Source organism: Bos javanicus, chromosome 13 (assembly GCF_032452875.1).
Source record: "Bos javanicus breed banteng chromosome 13, ARS-OSU_banteng_1.0, whole genome shotgun sequence".
Classification (NCBI taxonomy): domain Eukaryota; kingdom Metazoa; phylum Chordata; class Mammalia; order Artiodactyla; family Bovidae; genus Bos; species Bos javanicus.
In genome coordinates, this window is record NC_083880.1 from 12,902,557 (window position 1) to 12,923,959 (window position 21,403).

General features: G+C 41.3%; 1 protein-coding gene and 1 long non-coding RNA gene across 3 annotated transcripts in view; one reads left to right on the forward strand and one right to left on the reverse strand.

Moving 5' to 3' along the window:
* The window catches only part of CELF2 (CUGBP Elav-like family member 2), a 663,065-nt gene that overhangs the window by 407,949 nt on the left and 233,713 nt on the right, over positions 1–21,403 (reverse strand). For both annotated transcript variants that reach the window (XM_061435730.1, XM_061435722.1), the window contains exon 2: positions 18,244–18,279. Coding sequence is in view for 1 of the 2 variants with exons in the window: in XM_061435722.1 (XP_061291706.1) it covers positions 18,244–18,279 (36 nt within the window). In the remaining variant the exon portion in view is untranslated. The remainder of the gene's footprint in view (positions 1–18,243; positions 18,280–21,403) is intronic.
* Positions 6,912–8,385, forward strand: LOC133258963 (uncharacterized). The gene is made up of 2 exons (XR_009740213.1): positions 6,912–7,105; positions 8,025–8,385. It is a non-coding gene; the product is annotated as an uncharacterized LOC133258963 (long non-coding RNA).

Consider the following 21,403-nt stretch of genomic DNA (forward strand, 5'->3'; position numbering starts at 1 on the left):
GTACATCATCAACTCCAGGAGTTCACTCAGACTCACATCCATCGAGTCAGTGATGCCATCCAGCCATCTCATCCTCTGTCGTCCCCTTCCCCTCCTGCCTCCAATCCCTCCCAGCATCAGAGTCTTTTCCAATGAGTTAACTCTTCACATGAGGTGGCCAAAGTACTGGAGTTTCAGCTTTAGCCTCATTCCTTCCAGAGAAATCCCAGGGCTGATCTCCTTCAGAATAGACTGGTTGGACCTCCTTGCAGTCCAAGGGACTCTCAAGAGTCTTCTCCAACACCACAGTTCAAAGCATCAGTTCTTCGGTACTCAGCCTTCTTCACAGTCCAACTCTCACATCCACACATGACCACAGGAAAAACCATAGCCTTGACTAGACAGACCTTTGTTGGCAAAGTAATGTCTCTGCTTTTGAATATGCTATCTAGGTTGGTCATAACTTTCATGGCCTGCTTTTAATTTGCCCTGAGGGTTGCCTGCAGATGCTATGCAGAAGCCTACAGATTCCTCTTATTGCTGCCTTTCAGAGTGTGTCTTCTCTGGCCTTAGAAGTGCTTGGCCTGAGCATGGGGAAGAGAGAAGTGCCCGTGAATGAATTCTCCCTGAGGGACATCAACCACTGAAGGACAAGGTATTATGGAACATACAGCAGCTTGCTCGCCCTGCAGTGGACAGTGTTCCATGGGGGCCCAGGGCGCCTGAGTCCCCTCTGCTGGGCAGTAACCGACTCCTGAGCACATGTCTGTTGGCTGGCCTCCCGCCCGCCTCCCTTCCCTACTCCCTCATGTCCTTGGACTCCAATCTATGTATCAAAGGTCTTCTTTGTGCAAACCCATTGTGGGAGACACAGAAAGGAAACTTCAAATTGTCACAAAACTCCTATTTTTTTTTTTTTCCAAATGGGATACAGCAGCATGCTATAATCATTCAAATCGAGAATTATCTAAACCTGAGTTCCCTGGTATGTTTGCAATGGTATTTTAACATGTCCCCAAGCGTCACAGAAATCCATAAAGCATTCATTCAAATGAAATTTGAAGGACATAGAAAACACAGGCAGAATATTCTCTGAAAGAATTATCATGCATTGCCTTACATATAATGCACCAGCATTTTTCATTCTCTAAAGATAATCCTTTAGTATTTGGGTCTTTTGGACTGGCTGGACTGTTCAGCTTTTTGTTCAACCTAAATAACATTTCCTATTCTGCAGAATAATATAATACCCTGAATCAAACCAGTCCTACTTGGTAAACTTTACTTGAATGCTATTTTTCATCAACATCACATGCCTATTAGGAAAGAAAGAACAGCTGGCTTTTCACTAAAGTAATTATTTTTCATTATTGAATTTTGAGTATTCAATGTTACCTATCTTTTTCTGTATCTCTCTTGAGTCATCCCAAATTAGATTGCTATATCCAGATACCTCAGTTTACTTTAGTAAAGGGGATAGGATGAATGGGAATAGAGGGGCAAGAAGTAATATTTCTTCTAGAATACTTTGCAGGCTCATATGGAATAAATAAAACAAAGACAATTTTATCATCTGCACAGTCAATAAACACCAGTTTCCAGGAATGAGCAAGATAACCTGTGAATTGACTGTAGTGTTGAGGCTGACTCCTGAATATGAATGTGAATACATATATATTCATTGTGTCATATTACCAAGGCTGACACTGTTTACAGTCACTGATACAGAATGAGAACATCTGGGAACTCAATTACTTGACATAAATAAGTCTTTGTATTTGTAAAATAAAAAGTTTCTAATAGCCAAAGTTCTGGTTTCTTCTTCAATGGGAGCTGCTCATCATAAACTCAGAATTGAAAGTCAAATCTTGATTGATATTGAATCCTAAACTCACATGGGCTCGATAACCTAAGATTGCCTTTATATAGTTCAATCCACAGGCTGCTACAGTGGGTTTATAGTATCTCAGGCTTTGAAAAGAAATTACTCCTGCAGTGGCAGTTTGCAGAACACTGTGTAGCATCTTCTCTAAAAGGAAACAAGCCAACCAGAGATAAGAGATAATAAAAGCATCGTATTCCTAAAGATATGGATGCAGAACTTGGAAAGTGATGGGGACTTTTTTCAAACAAGATGTGGCTGGTGGGTCTGCAGTTCCTTGCTGCTCATGGGGTGGTCAGAATCAGCTTGTTTGTAATGCAGAATTTCGGGCCTCATCTCAGACTAACTAGATCTGACTATGCATTTAAATAAAAATCCCCCGGTAATTTACAAGCACATTAAAATCTGAGAAGCACTATTTTTTTTTTTTTAATATTTATTTGGCTGTGCCAGGTCTTATTTGCAGCATGTGGGATCTTCGCTCTTCACTGAGGCCTGTGAAATCTTTAGTTGTGGCATGCGAACTCAAGGATGGAGCCCTGGCCCCTTGCATTAGGAGTTCGGGGTCTTAGCCACTGGACTCAGATGTCCCCTCTGAAGCATTACTGTACACTATGATATACCCAACATCAACCGAATCTCTATACCTGGTTTTCATTTAGTTGAAACAAAGCTTTAGTGAAAATACTGAAAATGAAGATTTTGTCCCCAGGGGAAGGTAGGGAAGGCAGATAGAAGAAAACTGAGAGGAAAAAGATCTCAGAAAGTAGATAACAGGTTTCCAGGTCTATGACTCCAAGAACAGACCCTGAAATGAACACAGACTCCATCCACACCATGCAAATATCGACTTGTCCAGCAAGCACAAAGAGTGTGGTCACTAAAACTGGCTTCTGACTTTCTGATACTCAGCTTATTCATCTATAAAACCAGGAAGTGATGCAAGATAAGTTCCATCTAACTCAAAAGTCCTCCCACTGGACTTAGGAAAAATAACAGGCCAGGTGGTGGTGGTGGGGAGAATATTCACATAAGAATATTTGCACAATTCTTATGCAGATTGCTTTGTGATCTTGAACAAATTTTATGCTGAAATTTGATTACTGCTGCACTGAGAGTAACCATTTCTTCCTTTTTAAGGAAAAACATCTATTTATTAAAAAAATTTTATTTGAAAACTGAATCTGTCTTTGGTTGAGTGAAAGGAACCATTTCTTGACCTTTGTTCATTCTAAAGATCTTATTGCTGCTTTCTACTTCACAAAAGTCAACAACAATGCACATATACATTAGAGAAGGGAGGGGATCCACTGAGAGCTTGGAACAGGAAGAGAGAAGAAGAAAATACATAAGAAATCTTTGTGTTCTCGGGGTTGAGAATTCACAATTGCTCTGACTTCATCTCACTCTGTCTTTAGTTCCTTTCACAGAGTTTCATTTCCCAATTTTCTAAAGTACTATTGTCCTTCACTTGAGCTCAAAACAGAAACAACTTTTTCACCCTCACAGGCATCTCTGTAGGATGCTTGAATGGCCATACACATTCATAAGCAAAATTTAAAATCTACAAGATTCAACAACCCCTGGGCTGATCTGGGGAACCAGCTCCCAGGTGGCTTTTATGACCTATTTTCCCATAACGGTAATTCTTCAAGTTGTCCCAAAGCCTTCCTAAATGAATCCTGGCTCCTTTATAGAAAATATTTTAATTTGTAACATTTCGGCAATGCTGCAACCGGGTTACAAAATGAATGGATAAAATGTGGCATTGAACTTGGGTTTTCATTCCCCCTAGTATTAAAGAGACTCTTGCATCTTGGAACTTGAACTTGGATAGGACTTTCTCAACTGAACACAGTCAACTGCCAGAGCTTCAGGCATGAACCCAGAGAAGATGAAACTCCAGACGTGATGGAATTAGCCCAGAAGCACCAGGCCAAGATGAGAAAGGCCAAATGGAAGCAGGCAGCATAGAGGATTCAGCCGCCAACTCAACCCCTCCAGGAGTGCCAGGTACCAAGTTCTCACAGTGAGTGTCAGAACCAAGATGGCAACTTGAGGTGGGCATTTAAGGGGAGGGCACAGTCTATTAAGTCACCCTAGAGAACTTCCTTTATTCATTCTCTTGAGAAATTGGCAGAATGAACTAAAAACCACATGAGTATTACGCTTATCTCTGCTTCAACATCATTTGTCCTCATGGACTCAGTATCAAATTTGCATCTTGCTTAATTTGGCAAAGGATGTCACTCTGACAGGGAACCACAAAACCCATGTGTGCACAAGATGACTTCAACTAAATTTTCATGCAAGCAATCCCCAAGATGCTTTATTACTTAATGCTCAAATCTGCAGTTCCAAATCCACAAGTGTCCCTCACCCTCCACCAGAAATGTTCATCAAAATATCTGGCCTTTATCTCAAATTCGTGTGTGTGTGCGTGTGTGTGTGTGTGTGTGTGCTAAGTTGCTTCGGTCATGTCCAACTCTTTGCAATCCCGTGGACTGTAGCCCGCCAAGCTCCTCTGTCCGTGGGGTTCTCCAGGCAAGAACAATGGAGTGGGTTGTCATTTCCTATTCTAGGGTATCTTCCTGACCCAGGGATCGAGACTGCATCTCTTACGTCTCCTGCATTGGCAGATGGGTTCTTTACCGCTAAAGCCACCGGGGAAACTTATAAAGCAATCCTCTTTCTAGCTTCACATCTCCCAACAAGCCCTCTCCAGACCTCCCTCACTGGGTTTGGTGGATGACACCAATGATATGCCCAAAGTGGAAACTTTTTCTCTACTGCCTGAGTTTCAGCAAGCAATATTGATTTGTGTTTTCCAATATTATCTGTAATCAGTCATTGCTTTTTTCCCTTTCTACAAGATCAGTCTAGTTCATGCATTTATTATCCTCATTTGAACTATTTGGAAAAACCCTCATCTCCATTTACCATTAACTCATTTGGCAGATATATGAGCACCTACTGTGGCCTGTAGGCACTGTTCTAGGTGCTGAGGATAAAAGAGATGAACAAAATGGGACTTAGTCCTAGTCCTCTTGGAGTTTATGGTTTGTGCTGCTCTTGCCAGAATAATATATTTTGTAGGACACCATCAGTCACCTTGCTCACACACTTTTTGAATCCCATATTCATCCAACTCAAACGCCTCCAATGGCCCACTGAAAACAAAGCCAAGCAAAACGAAAACTCTCTCATCCCTTTAAAGAGTGCAAGTCACTTCTACCTACACCTCTCAACTCATATTTCATTATTCTCTCAACAAAACATCTGGTTGAAACCAGCTGGCTGCAATCCCCCTTTCGGAACTCCATATTTCTCACTCTTTGCCTTGTTGCTGCTGTGTCTTTTCCTAGAAGATCTACATCCTCCATGGTGAGATTTTTCTAATCACCTTACTGAAAACTGTTCTCTTTCTCCTCTGAACTTAAATACTTGCTCAATTTAAATGATACTTAATGTATTCAATAGAAATGCTTTCATCTCATCATTGGACAGACTTTGTCCTAAGCACGGAGAGTTAGTGAAGAGCATCGTTTCTCCTACTATAAACCAGATTTCCACTTTTAGATAGTTTGGTTCTTAAAAGCAGGGTTCATCATACCCTGCACCTCCATAGGATCTCACGAATTTCCTCGCTCACATGGGTGCTTGGTGATGCAACTAGTAATAACAATCTTGTTAAATGTCAACAGATGAATCTTAAAGTTTCATTGTTTATTATGTCCATAAGCATCTTCATTATTCCTTACATACATGTTTAAATTGTGAGCTATTCATTGAAATCTATTTCACTGAAAGCCCAATTTGCATCAAGGAGCTCAGGGGGAACCTGGTGCATTATAATGAGTTACAGGTGACCAAGTGTCACCTTTGGAGATACTCACCCGAGTGCCATAGGTCTGAATTGGCCGTGTGTGTGTGTGTGTGTGTGTGTGTGTGTGTGTGTCTGTGTGTGTGTTCTCAGTCATGTAGTTGTGTCTGACTCTTGGCAACCCAATGGACTATTGCCTGCCAGGCTCCTCTGTCCATGGGATTTCCAGAGCAAGAATACTGGAGTGGGTTTTGCCATTTCCTCCTCCAGAGGATCTTCCTGACCCAGGGACTGAACCCTGTCTCCGGTGTCTCCTGCACTGGCAGGTGGATTCTTTACCACTGCACCACTTGGGAAGCCTGAGTCTGACCAGGAGATGGTCTCAAATGTCATATTGTAGTGGTGAAGCAGAATTTCCACTTCCTCACTGGATAATCCTGCTCTGGATACGAACTCCTCTTTAGCATCCTTTATGTAGCTCAGCGTCTCTCCTTGAAGTTCCGTCCTTCCTCCCCCACCCAAAGTGTGACAGGCAGAGGGTTAAGGATGAACAGTCAGGCTAAATGGTGAATTTATTTTCTCTGTTGGCCTGTGTCACTGCCTCCGTTTGGTTTTATATAGTGGCATGTGAGTTTAATATAGCTTATTTGAAAAATGAAACCAGAATTGGATGCTTGAGTGGTTTGAGCCCAATAGGAAATCTGTATATTTGCCAGAAAGAAGGCAAAGGGAAATACATAATAGAAACATTTACAAAACCTAATCTGAAAAGAAAGCTTTCTAAGGTTTAACAGTGTGTATGTATAAATGAGTTTTGTTAATTTATATGATCTTGGTAGCTTGAACACTCCAAACACTGATGGAGGCAAATGTTTGAGAAGGTATAATAAAAAACAAACCAATCCTGCACGGGAAGAGAAACGCTTCCATGTTTTGTCAAAGCTCAGTGGACAGCAAATCTGAAATCCTTCAGGGAAGACTGAGAAGCTTTTCTTCTAATATGTTTTATATGACAAAGCAGTATCAGGCAAATATGAGGAAAATGTATTTAACATAGTTTTATCTTGGCAGCATCCCTTTAAGTACAAAAGAAAACGAACAATGGAAGGTGATGAAACAGAATTCTTGGCCCAAGAGGCTCCAATAGCTCTTAGGAGGCTCAGTCCTAGAATTCTCCTGTCCTCTGCATTAACCCTTCTTCCAACAGGCTGTGTGTGTGTGTGTGTGTGTGTGTGTGTTTCCGTCAACTCCTTCAAGAAGGGCAACTTATCCATAGCAAAGAAGGAGTTCTAATTGCAAAATTACATCTTCCCTGGAATCCATTTTCTACCCCTTTGCTCTAGAAGCGCTGAAGATATGAACGCTTCCACAAACAGAATGAATAAAGCCCCAATTCTCCATGGTGACAAATTCAGGAAATGGTAGGTTTTATCTTCAAGGAGTTCAACGGCTCCACAAAAGCTCTCATGTGCAAGTAATGGAATTCTCAAATTGGGATAAATGTGCTTTTAAGAATTTTTATTTTGATCGTTTATTTCAGGTAACACTTGTGGATAATATAACACATCTTTGGATGCCTGAACAGATAAAGAAAATCTAAAAGGGAAAAAAAAAAAATTAGGGCAGGCCTTTATTAAATTTTAAAGTATGCCTTTGCTACACTTTTATAAAGAGCCAAATAGGGTATCGAAATCTCTGGAGATCGCCAGTATAATTTCTTTATCATGTTCCATTTAAAATTTAATTATGCAGTCTACACGAAGAATCTGAGCAGTTTAAATAGGTCATGCAGTGAGTAACTTAACAATATTCTAAAGTTTTCTTTGTAAAGATGGTTCCTTTGATAGTCTGTTACACATCAGAACACTATATTATAAAACAAGTGTAATTTAATTCAGTCACTATGGACTCTTATACATATCCATAAAGAAATGTTTTGATTTAGGTTATCTGGAGAATCAATGAAAACCATATTCCTGGTAGAGCTGCCCAAGATAGATAGGCGATATGTGCATATATACTTTCTTTGGGCAACTGGTATTTTCATGTGTCATAGCAAGGTCAAGGGAATTTTATATTTAATAATTGGGGCATTTTGTTTTAGATCAATAATCATACATAGCAAGGCAAAAGATCTAGCCACAGAATAATTAATATCTGAACGAGAGGTTTCTGTGGCCTATGGCTTAACATTGCTTCATTCCCCGTCACAAGTTTCAACTAGCATGCAACTCTAACTTCCTTACAATAAAGTAAAGTAGGCATTATTTTGAGCACTTTACACCTATCACCTATTTTATTCTCTGAACAGCTGTTCCTATAATGACTTCCAATTTACAGATAAAGAAAACGAGGCACAGAGAGGTGAAAAAACGTACCCAAGATCACGGAGCAAGTAAGGAGCCGAACAGGGATTTGAACATATGTTGAAGTTTGTCTCCAGAGTGTATGTGCTGAACCACTTCACCAGAGTGCTTCTTGTAAGGCAACAAGGTATCTTGTCTCGATAGAAGCACAACCCAAATAATGAGCATTAAGCTACCTCTGAATCCACCACTTTAAAAACTACCATCTACTGATTACTCCCTGGGTGCCAGGCTAAATACTCTATACAGATTATCTTTTCTCAGTGACACTATGAGATGGGTAGCATAATTTTTCCAAATTTTCAAATAAAAACTGAGACAGAGATATTAACTCACTCATTCAAGGTCACGTGATTAAGACGTAGGATATAGGATGCTTGGGGCTGGTGCACTGGCTGGTGACCCAGAGGGATAGTACAGGGAGGGAGGCGGGAGGGGGGTTCAGGATGGGGAACACATGTACACCCGTGGTGGATTCATGTTGATGTATGGCAAAACCAATATAACATTGTAATTAGCATCCAATTAAAATAAATAAATTTAAATTAATAAAAGTACAAACACAAGATTAAAGCGTGTCTGAGCCCAAAGCCCAGTCTCTTAACCTCTGTGCTAACAGACTCAACAGCAACAGCTCTGAGCAGCCTGGTAACAGTCAAATTTAAGTTTATAAGTTTCCAGCCAACAAGATGAATTTTTCTGGTTGGCAAGAGCAGAGTGAGAAGGGTGACCGAACACAGAAATCATATATCTGGTCTAAGACTGGTAGTCTGTGAAGTTTCTCCAATGCTTCCTCCCTCCCTTCCTCTTAGGAGCTGAATGTGTCCCCCACCTCCAAATTTGTATGTTGTTGTTTAGTCACGAAATTGTGTCTTTGTGACCCCATGGACTGTAGCCTGCCAGGTTCTTCTGCCCATGGGATTTCCAGGCAAGAATACTGGAGCAGGTTGCTATTTCCTTCTCCAGAGGATCCTCTTGATCCAGGGATCAAATTCGAGTCTCCTGCATTGGCAGGCAGGTTCTTTACCATTGAGCCACCAGGGAAGCCCGCAAAATTCATATGTTGAAATCCTAAAGCCCAGTGTGATGGGGTTAGGAGGTGATCGGGTTTAGCTAAGGTCATTAGGGTGGGGATCAGAAGAGACCAGTGAGATGGCTCTTCTTCTTTCTCCCCTTCTTTCCCAGCTCCCCCACCCCAACCTGGTGAGGGTACAGAAAGATGGCAGCAGACACTAGACCAGGAAGCTGGTTCTCACTCAGATGCTGAATCTGCCAGCGCCTTGGTCTTGGACCTCCCAGTTTCCAGAACTGTGAGAAATAGGTAAGTTTAAGTCACCCAGGCTCTGGTATTTTGTGATAAAAGCACCACCAGACCAGGATACTTCCCAATTCAAACTTTTATTCATTCATTCAAACATCTATTCACTCAAAGATTTATGTAAATATTAATTAAGGGTTTACTATGTTCCAGGCACTGTTAGACATTGAGGAAAAACAATGAATAATAGTGGGATCTCAATGCATTTCCTTGGAGAAGGTAATGGCAACTCACTCCAGTGTTCTTGCCTGGAGAATCCCAGGGACAGCAAAGCTTGGTGGGCTGCCGTCTGTGGGGTCGCACAGAGTCGGACACGACTGAAGCGACTTAGTAGTAGTAATGCATTTCCTAATTAGTGGAGATCTAAAAGTCCTCTACTGAACTCTATTATCAATGATACGGATGCCAGCATAGGAGTTAGCACTCGGGCCTTTAGAAACTACAGGAGAGGCACGGAACCCTTCCAGATAGAGACGACTTCAGAGCAGAAATGCATCTAAGATGCGTCTGGAGCATGGGTTGGTCCACTTTTTCTATAAAACTAAGTAATGGATGTTTTTGGCTTGTTGGGTCATACAGTCTTTGCCACAACCACTCAGCTCTGACTTGATGGCACGAAACCAGACATTGGCAATATGTAAACAGATGGGTTTGGCTGTGTCCCAATAAAAACTTATTTATAAAAACAGGAAACAGGCTGGATTTGGTCTGTGGGCTGTCATTTGCCACCCTGTATAGGGGATGTGTAAGGGATAGGTTGGGGAAGGAGAAAAAGAACAGGGAGATGATAAGAGACTTTCAAGTAGACAAAGAAAAGAAATGAAGACAGAGAGACAGGTCCTCAATTTTCTTCTCTCTAAAATGGGGGCTCACACGGTCATTCAACAAACATCGACTGGCTGCCATCTCTGTTGGGAGTCCTGTGCACGGAGGAATAAGCAAGAAAGCCAAAGGAGATTCTGTTCTGGGGGGTGAAGGGAGGGGAACAGACAATGGGTAAATGGACAAATAAATGAACACATAATGACAGCTACTCTGCGGGTGACATAATATGGCAACGTGACAGTAACTTCGCTACAGACGGGACTGCTTAGAGTGGTCAGAAGCAGGATCTCTGCGGAAGTAAGAGGGAAGACAGGCCAGTGGGTCAGCAACACAGGAAAGGGAGGAGAGGGCGAGCAGGAGGCAATGAGCTCGCAGAGGCAGCCCACGGAGCTTCCCGGATGCCAAGGCACGCTGTGTGGACTTTATTCCCAGCAAGAGCAAACTTGCTCACTTTGAAGCCAAAAGCAATGTGGTTTGATTGATGACTTTTCAAAGATCTCTTCGGCTGCCATGTGAAGAATGATTTGCAAAAGAGGAAATGGAAGACCAGTTAGGGGCCGTTTTTACAGTACAAGTGGGAGTCTACAACGGCTTAGAAAAAGATGGAGAAAGTGGCCAAATTAAAGATGAAATTTGAGACTGAGTCAATAGACTTGGCTGATGGATGGTCTATTAAGTGTGAGAAAAAGAAAGGCAATATAAATGACTCAAGGATTCTCCTTTAAACAGTTGGGTGCCTGAAGTTAAGGTGGTTGGGGGTAGATTTAAAAGTTCTTTTTGAGGGACTTCCTTGGTGATCCAGTGGTTAAGAATCCACCTTGCAAGGCAGCGGATACATATGCGATCTCTGGTCGGGGAATGGGCTACTAAGGCCATGTGCCGTAAGTACTGAGCCTGTGTGCCACAGCTAGAGAGAAGCGCCGTGCTGCAACAAAGAGCCAGAGCTCCAACGAGGGCCGGACACAGCCAAAAAATAAATGCTTTAAAACGGAGTTCTTTTCAATCACATCAACTTCAAGATTATATATCCAAGAAGAGATGTTAAACTGATGACTGGGTATTCAGATTTGAAACTCAAGGTAGAAACTGAGGCTGGAGATATGAAAACGGGAACTATCCTTCTTAAGATGAACTTGATGACCTCTCTCTCTACATCCTCTCTATGAATGAAGAGAGAAATGGACAAGGGAGGTCCTGGGAAGCTCAGCACGCAGAGCCCAGCAGAGGAGGAAGAACAGGCAGGCAGACTGGGAAAGACGAGCCAGTGAGAGAGGGAGAAACCTGGGAAAGACTGTTGTCCCGGAAACTCAGAAGGTTTTCGTTTCATGAAAAATGGAGGCCCTACTTTGTGTGCAGCTGAGGGACCAAATGAGAAAACAGATAAATGGCCACTGGACTTTGCTGGACGGAGGGTGCTGTTGACCTTGATCAGGCCAGGACAGTGGAATGAAAGGGTTAGAAACCCAGCTGGAATAGGCTGAGGACTGAGTAAGAAAAAGAGTTCTTGTGGCAGATACCACTTCCTAAGTATGTAAAGCCATTTCCCCCTACCTTGACTTCTTTTCTTCTTAATGGCAGAATATGTCTCCTAATATAAAGGCTGCAAATACCAGAAACCCAATTTCCCCTCCCTAAGAACTCAGACACAGGCAAGAAAGTCTTCCCTAAAATAGAACACATGATAAAAAATGCCCTTCACTGGATATGATCATGTCTCCATGTGATGGCTGGAGCTGTGGCAGTCACATTGTGAACATTAGGCACATCAGACGCAAGAGATGCTGAGAATGGCAGAGGAAAAAGAGAGAATACATAAGGGCACCATATTAACTATGGGTTTTCTCAGATTTCTTGAACTATAGCTACAAACTCAATCTGCATTTTCTACCCTGATATAGCTACAATGCTTTTTATTAAATGGCTTCAACCTGGGATCGATAATAAAAATATTATAAGAGAAAGATTCAAGCAGGAAAAAATTTAGTCATAGGCTATGGGGATGGGGGTGGGATGCACTGTAAAAGATAAGGAGGTGGGGGTTGGGGCAAGGAAAAAGAATACTTCTTACCAACTGCAACTGTGGCCACAGAGTCAGTGTGCAGTATAATGGTGGGTGCTATAAGCAGGAAACTGGGTAGTGTAAGGTTTGGAAGATAATCACTTAAACCAGAGGGCTTGTTTTCTATTGTTAGCTGAACAGTGACTCAGAGAGGGGAGCTCTAGGGATTGTAAGGTCTGGGAGTCCTGTGGGGTCCCCTGTGGAGAATAGCCAACTTTTTTTTTCTTTCCCCAAACCCATTCTGTCAATTTGCCCAGATGACTCTTCTTAAACAACAGTTTAGAACTCTTCTTGGATGAATAATAATCAAAGAGAAGAACAGCTCCTCAGACTGGGGTCTAAACCCTTCACATCAAGTGATCTCCAAGTGCCTCTTCTTGTCTCTGCACTCTCTCCAACAAGATGGCACCACTTCCTGTTCCCTGCACAGCCCCTGCACACCTCCTCTGGGTGATGATGTTCCCTCTGTGTGGGGGAAACAGCCCCCTGCACCGCCATATGGTCAGACCTGAGCCATCTGTCCAAGCCTTGCTCAGAAGGTTGACTCACAAGGCTGTCCTTGCTTCTTCCAATTAGAGGTGGCCCATCTCATTTCTGAAATTCCCTGGTACCTTTTGCTTGCTGACATGTCTTTCTACCTTTCTTATGGCATTAAACACTTTCCACCCAGCACCGTGATTATCTCTACCTGCTATCCTAGACTACATTACTTAGGAGAAGAGACAGTGATCAGTTTGTTCTCCACCACAGAGCCTATAACCATTCTTTGCATAGAAGTAGTGTTCAATGCACCTTTGTTGAATTAATTAATGAATGGTGGATGTTGTAAATATCAAATTGCAACAGACCTGGGTCCCAGGAAGCTGGGAAAACTGTTCTTTCTTAGGGATAATAAGGAAAATAAGAAATATTCATCAGCTCTAGATTAATTAGTATGAGATTGGTTTGGAACTAGCAGCATTTTCCCCCCATATTTCCTTAACCCTGTCCCCACCAGGTCCTGGCAACCAGTTTTCTACTTTCTATGTGTTTGACTTTTTAATTTTTTTATTGTGACTTTTTAAAAGATTCCACATATAAGTGATATCATGCAGTATTTGTCTTTGTCTGTCTGGCTTATTTCACTTAGCATAATGCCCTCAAAGTCTACCCACGCTGTCACAAATGGCAGAATCCCTACTTTCTCATGGTCAAATCATATTCCAGTGAATGTAAATACTAGGACTTCTTTATCCATTCATCTACTGATAGGCACGTAGGTTGCTTCGATGTCTTGGCTGCTGTGAACACTGCTGCAATGAACATGGGAGTGCAGATATCTTTTTGAAATTCTGTTTTCCTTTCCTTTGGATACTCAGAAGCAGTAATACTGGATTATGTGGTGGTTCTATTTTTAATTTTTTGAGGATTCTCCATACTATTTTCCATAGTAGCTGCACCAATTTACATTCCCATCAACAGCGCATGAGATTCCCTTCCTTCACATCCTCACCAATGCTTGTTATCTTGTCTTTTGATGAAAGGCATTCTAACCAGTGTGAGGTGATAGCTCATTGTGGTTTTGATTTGCATTTCCTGGATGATTTGTGATGTTGACCATCTTTTCATGTACCTGTGTTGGCCCTCTGTATGTCTTCTTGGGAAAAATGTCTATTCAGGTCCTCTGCCCATTTTTAAAATCAGACTGTTGAATTTTTTTGCTATTGAGTTGTGTGAGTTCTTTACATGTTTTGGATATTAAGCCTTAGAAGACATAATTTGCAATTGTTTTCTCTCATTCTACAGTTTGTCTTTTCATTTTGTTGATGGTGTCCTTTGCTTTGCAGAAGCTCCTCAGTAAGATGTAGACCCGCTTTTGTCTACTATTTTTTTTTGTTGCCTTTGCTTCTCGTGTCACCAACATTCTTATCTTCTAATTGCTAAAGGTCTTTCAGAAGACAGCAACTTAATTGAGGACTATGAGAAATATGAGCTTTTCTTACCTACCAAAGCCCCCACAGGGGAATCAACGTCTAACTGAAAACCCATGGTGCATACATGGTGAGCTGAGCCGCCAGATATTTCCTTAATTCTCTTTGTCGCCACCTTTTCCCTTCGCTGCTACCTGATCAGTGACACCCATGACTGAGATATCTGGTCAATCAGAGTTCAGCCTTGCCCTTCCACTGTATGAAATCTGCTGAGTTCAAATTTCAGATAACAAAGACCTATAACTGAAGATCAAAATTTCATAAGTCAAACTGTCATGCCATGACTTTTCTCTCTGATAGTCACACCAACCAAGTTCTAACTTCTTGGTAGAGAAGCTCAAATGATAATCTGATGGTATATACTGATGTTCTTAGCCTTGGGTGTTAAAAGGCTAAAAAAAAAATTGCTTCCACTGAATGCTTATATTTCCTAACCTCCTCTGAGAAAGAATTGAAAAAAGATTAAGTTACAGGATTAAAGTAGAAGAAAAGGGGACTTCCCTGGTGATCCAATGGCTAAGACTCTGTGCTCCCAGAGCAGGGGGCCTAGGTTTGATCCCTGGCCAGGGAACAGATCTCACATGCTGCAACTAAGAGATCCCGTATGCTGCAGTGAAGATCAAGGAGCCCATGCGCCTCAACTAAGGCCTGCTGCAGACAAATAAATCGATAAATATTAAACAAATAAGTAAAATAGAAGAAAAAGACTGTGTGTCTTTTATAACTTTAACCTTTGGCCCCTGCCTCCATTGGCTTCTGCTAAAATCCGTTAAAAAATAGTATCTTATTTATGTATTTAATTATTGTAAGCTTCATTTACCAATCCTTCATGCTTTTCAAAGAGCATCCTGACTTCTGGGTGTTGAGCTTTAAAAACTGCTCATGAATCTCTACTGGCATCTTTACAATGCTCCTATTAAGGTCTATTAAATAGCTTTATTTTCTATTCTGTTTAGTTTATGTTGAGAAACAGCAGATTATGTTTAAGGAATTAAAAAGCTCTCTCTTTCCCAAAAACAGCCACTAATATTGCAAGATCAGAGTAAAACCTCTGTTAATAAACACTTTATTGACACCTTCACTCTGCTATCCATAATAAAGTTATCCCTCTGTATAGGCATCCTTTATACTAAAATCCCAGTTTATCATAACTAAGTTAGTATCTCCATTCCGCCTGAACAACTGGGGTTTTACCATGATTTAATTAAAATGCATCTACCTAAACTAAACACCTTGCACCATTAAAAAAGATCTTGAAAGACATGCTTGCAATGGAGAAAAACAATTGTTCCAATTGCTTAATTGATTTTGGCTACAGCAAAATAAAAGCATGAAGTCTTATATAAGATTAGAAACGATCCTTTTCACAGCTCAGGAAATGGACTCATACATTCCTTTTCCAGAACACTTCAAGATTAAGAGGATAGCATGAGTAGAACACGTAGCCAGTTTAAATATTTGTTTTAATCCTGACAAGAACATTGGTTTTAATATTTATAATATGATTACAATGCTTAGTGCATGTTGCCCATATAGTCCAATTTTTTCTGGCGACATATTATAACTAGGCTTTAATTTCAGCAATGGTAAGAATTCCAAAAACACATTTAGGTTATCATTAGTGATGAAAGAAACCCAGGTGTCTGTCCAAGTACCTTGTGCATATACCTCAGCTCAACCTCAACCCATTTTTAACAGCCAAGAGAGGATCCACTGCTATATGATTTGCACATTTCACAGAATAGTATCAATCAGTGGCCAGCTGTGTAAAGCAATTAAAGTTGAAATATCTCATCTTTGTGCAATATTTGTAAACGGTCTTTCCGAAAGTTTGAAGATAGTCAAAGCCAAGGTAAGCCAAAACATAAACCTGCTATGAAACGCCACTGTCTTTCCTTCCAGCTACATATCACAAGGTGGCAGTTGCCTGAATTACAATTTTCCATTTTTCCCAGATGTCACCACATAAGCACACTTTTATGACTAGAAGGATAAAACCTCCAAAGTGTCATGTTCCACTAATCATTAGCCAATAAACCGAGTAACGACAGGTGTCTTGTTCTAAATGCGCTAAGGTTTTCCAGGGCTCATTTGCACTATCCCAATGACAAGCTGAAGAAATTTGGAAAAAATGGCTAAAAAAGGCTGAGAGTTGAACACCTGATTGAATTCCATAAGATGGTACAAATAGACAAATGCTGGCAGCTGGAAGAGTGGACGCCAAGAGAAGTTTTCATCATCAAATAGTCACATTATTTTGTGTTAATGTGAAGGGAAATAATTGTCAGTGGATAATGTCCTAAACTGTCCCCAGAGAGAGTCAAAAGAATGCCCAGGGCTACATTAGAAGAATTGAGAAATAACTGACATATTATTTCTCACGCCCTTACCGCCATACAATGACTGCATGCTGCAGTTAGAATGGGATTGGTGGTGTTTATTCTCAACACGATGCAGTATTGAAGTAACAAAAATTCATGGAAAGAAACAATAAGTAGGCTCGTTACTAAAATACCTCCCACAAAACTCAAGAAGTGAGCAGACTCCCTCCAGTAATAAGCCAGCAACAACCAAAGATCATTCTCGGTGACTGTGGGAAATGGCACTTGATATTCACAACAGGATGCTACTTAATAGAATTCAGGGTGTGCACCAGATTTTGCAGACATCTGAATAATTTTTATCTTCATGATTACAGTTCTGCACGGGTCTTAACTGACAATACAGGGGTGGCCCACCCCTTAGCCATTCTAGAAAAGTTTAAAAGTCACCCTTCATTCCATTATTTGGGGATTAACTTCTGCACCACAAACATGAGTAGATACACAACTCTCTGTCTCCCAGAAAATGACGAGATGCCGGGTCTTCACATGGGACTCTTTCCAGACTGAAAGCACAGGACAAATGCACCCGATGGAGATACCCGCACCAGAACACACAAACGCTTTTAATCCTGCAAGCTAGCCTTGAGATGGTAGCCCAAAAAATTAAGACATACAGTAATTTAAATATTTGGATCACAGACAACAGTTTTCTGGCCATATTAGTTATGATCCTATAAGCAAAGATTTTCTGTATGTTAAAAAAAAAAGCAACCACATGAGCTTACGTCCTGGAACAGATGGCGACGGTTCAGACCTCCCCCGACTCCCTAGTGTTGTGCATCATCACATTCTGTAAGCTCTTCTATCCTTCTTGAGAGTCTCTACATTTCCCTCTCCAACACTTTCCAGGCAAAACTCCATGCCCTATTCGTTCATTCACCGAAGGACACCAAGCAGCTTCAAGGACGCAGGCACGATGCTAGGTGTTCTGTGCGATGCCCAGAAAATCTCTCTTAGAACGTTCCTGCCTCCTTTCTTTCTCTCCTTCTTTCTTCTAGTAGATAGTGGTAATCATTTCTGATGGCTAGCTGCCTATAATTGGCACTCTGTTAATCATGTCTTCTGTCATATAGTGACATATCCAAAATACATTAAAGACATCAATCAATTTATATACTGATTGCTTTCCCAGGTGAGATAGTAACTAGTTATTCAAATGTGAATTACAAATGCATTTATGCTATCGACAAAACCATGATGCAAGTTCTTTAGGGGAAGCTCAAAATTTTCACAAATCTACAAATCCTTGAAGCCCATACCACTAATGGATATCATGGAAAAAAAACAAACAAACAATTCAGTATGTCTTTAGATTGTCAATACCCATGATTATAACACAGGAAGTAGCATGTTCATGATGTCTGTGGAGAAGATAGGTCCAATGGACCCCTGTACGTGACATAACTTTCATGGGACGAGAATGACTTCTCTAAGTCACGTATGGACACCACGTTCACTACCTCTTGGTTACATCACTTATACCCAGTTTTTGGCGTTTACATGGTGAAGCAGAGGTCTTAAAATCTAACATGAGGAAGAGAAAATGAAGAATACCTCTGCTTCATTCTGCTACAGCTCTTCTGTCAGGGGGGTGTATCAGAACTCACGTACAGAAATAAACAAAGCTCACTGCTCACCTTGGTAGACTTCCAGCTAATTCTGTGGTTGTCTCTCTGGAAGAAAAAGAAGATAAGCATGATTAGCCTATTTTGACAAATTATAAATATGTGTTTAATAAAGCCATAATCTAATGTGCCATGGCATTCCAGTATCATATGGGTGCAGAAGTTACTGTATTTGCAGTTGTTTAGAAACTTAAAATCAACACATCACATTTCTGATTAATTCCCCTAAGTGTTTCAATGGTTACTTTCCAAGGAAATTCTACACGCATGCAAAATATCTGCCTCTGCTTTCTGGTGGTTGAGCTTAACTGATTTTAAAACATTCAACTTTAAAACGTACAACATATGGAAGGAAAATAAGTGGGAAAAGAATCCCAAACCAAGTTTTGGATGTTTTCCATTTGAACAAAACACCTGTTTCTCTTTCCGAGAATCATTTAGGAACAAATTTCTTTGAGGGTGTGTCTTTGTACTGGTCCCTGTCACCTTAGGTTTATGAAGTAACATGTCCAGCACAGAATCCAACTCTTTTAGCAGCAAATTACTGGGTAGCTCAGTGGTAAAGAATCTGCCTACAATGCATGAGACCCAGCTTCAATCCTTGGGTTGGGAAGATCCCCTGGAGAAGGAAACAGCTACACACTCCAGTACCCTTGGCTGGAGAATCCCATGGACAGAGGAGCCTGACAGGCTATGGTCCACGCGATCACAAGAGTCAGACCCGACTTAGCCACTAAACCACCACCACCACTGTTTTCATTTCTTTGTTACAATGTCCTACCAGGTCAAAGGGTTAATCACAGATGCTATGACAATTAACATGTCAGAAATGACAAGTCACTGACGGAAGTTCTGTAGCACATGAGTAAGAATGACCAGAGACACATTTCAGAGCTAACCTGTTCCAATTACACATCTTATCTTTTGATTACAGATGTGTTCTTGGAAGAAATGGGTGCAAGGAGACGGAGGAGATGGAGGCTTACTGCTGAGATATTCTAAAAGCAGAAGTGGGCTTAACTTGAGACAGAGGGATGCAAAGTATAATTCTTAGAACAGTGGTGCATAATCTTCTCCATGTCATATAATTCCTTTAAGACTCTCATACGAAGAGATAGTATATACATATGCAGTGGAATGCTGCTGCTGCTGCTAAGTCGCTTCAGTCGTGTCCGACTCTGTGCGACCCCATAGACGGCAGCCCACTAGGCTCCTCTGTCCCTGGGATTCTCCAGGCAAGAACACTGGAGTGGGTTGCCATTTCCTTCTCCAATGCATGAAAGTGAAAAGTCAAAGTGAAGTCGCTCAGTCGTGCCCGTTAGCGACCCCATGGACTGCCGCCTACCAGGCTCCTCCGTCCATGGGATTTTCCAGGCAAGAGTACGACTCAGCCATAAAAAGAGTGAAATTATGTCATTTTCAGCAACATGGACGCAACCAGAGATTATCCTACTAAGTGGGTAAATTGGACAGAGAAAGACAAATACTGTATGACGTCACTCATAAATGGAATCTAAAATACGACACAAGTGAACTTATCTCCAAAACAGAAACAAACTCAGAGACATAGAAAAACTTATGATTACCAAAGGGGACAGGGCTGAGGGGTGATAGATTGGGACTTTGGGATTAGCAGGTACATACTACTCTGCATAAAACAGAAAAACAACAAGGTCCTACTGTCTAGCACAGGCAACTATACTCAATATCTTGTAATACCCTATAATAGAAAAGAAAAGAGAGTCTCATTAAAGATATAAACACCTGGGGTGGGAGGTGAGAGGGAGGTTCAAGGTGGGGGGACAAGTGTATACCTCTGGCTGATTCGTGTTGATGTGTGGCAGAAACCAACACAACACTGTAAAGCAATTATCCTCCAATTAAGCATAAATTTAGAAAAGACACAAACACCTTATGCAGGACAAAATAATGATATACACATGACATGCCCATATACACAAAACGTGGTGTAAAATTGTAATGCTTCATGGACCTCAGAAAGCCAATATGTCAATCCTGGGTTAAGAATCTCACCTTGAAACTTGCATTGTCTTTATATACTCATTTTAATCCAAACAGAGGGCTTCCTCCTAGTTTCTAGAACTCCTTCCCACCTATTGTCTGTGACAGCACCCAGGCACTCTAGGGACAGGCTGGTTCCCACAGAGCCATGCTGCTTTAAAAATATAAGTGATTATAATTTCAGCTCCTATAGAAGTGCTCTTCCCCAAATAACCACATACTATTAAAGCTTTGGCCTTCATTGCTCTAGAAATTGGCTTTTGAGAGAATGCTCCACTCCTTCAACAAAACCGCAGTTGAGAGCCTTGTCCACTACATTGTTGAAGGCCTCACATGTATTCATCTCATTTAAGAATTTCATGCCTGCCTAAGAACATTTTCCTTCAAAACGGAACCGGGAATTGTGGACACCAACCACCCCCTCCCCCAGCTAAGAAGCACCCCTTCCTCAGTCTTCCTTTACAACATGGTATCACAATAGAAGTATCTTTTAAATTCTATTTTTTTATTTATCATTTCATTACTTGAGTCCAAAATATATGTACACTCAGTCAATGCTTATTCAATTTGTAAGGAAGGAATTAATGAACTTTTCTGACCTACTTGTTGACCTTGAGGGTTAATTTTATATTTAGAACTTGATCATAGTAACAGCAGCACCCCAGGGTGAAGGTACAATTCCCTTTCCTTTTTTTGCTCGAAGACTATACGTGTTTTAATATAACAAGTCCCCCCGTGTGTGCTCGCTCACTCAGTAGTGTCCAACTCTTTGCGACCCCAAGGACTGTCATGTAGCCTGCCAGGCTCCTCTGCCCATGGGATTTCTCAGCAAAAATACTTGAGCAGGTTGTCATTTCCTTCTCCAGGAAGTCCCCGTGGTATCTAATATAACTACATTGGATCTATATTACCATAAATCCATTTAAACCACAGTAGCGGTACTTCTCCATCTGGGCACTATCACGACATCTCGGGCCAAATGATCCTTGTGAGGGACTGTCCTGTGCTTTGCAGATGTTCAGCAACATCCCTGGCCCCTAGCCACTGGATGCCTATGGTATCCCCCCTCCCATACTGTGACCATCAAAACGTCTCTAAATGTCCCCTGGGGGGAAAACTGCCCTCAGTGGGGAACCACTGCAACAGAGCA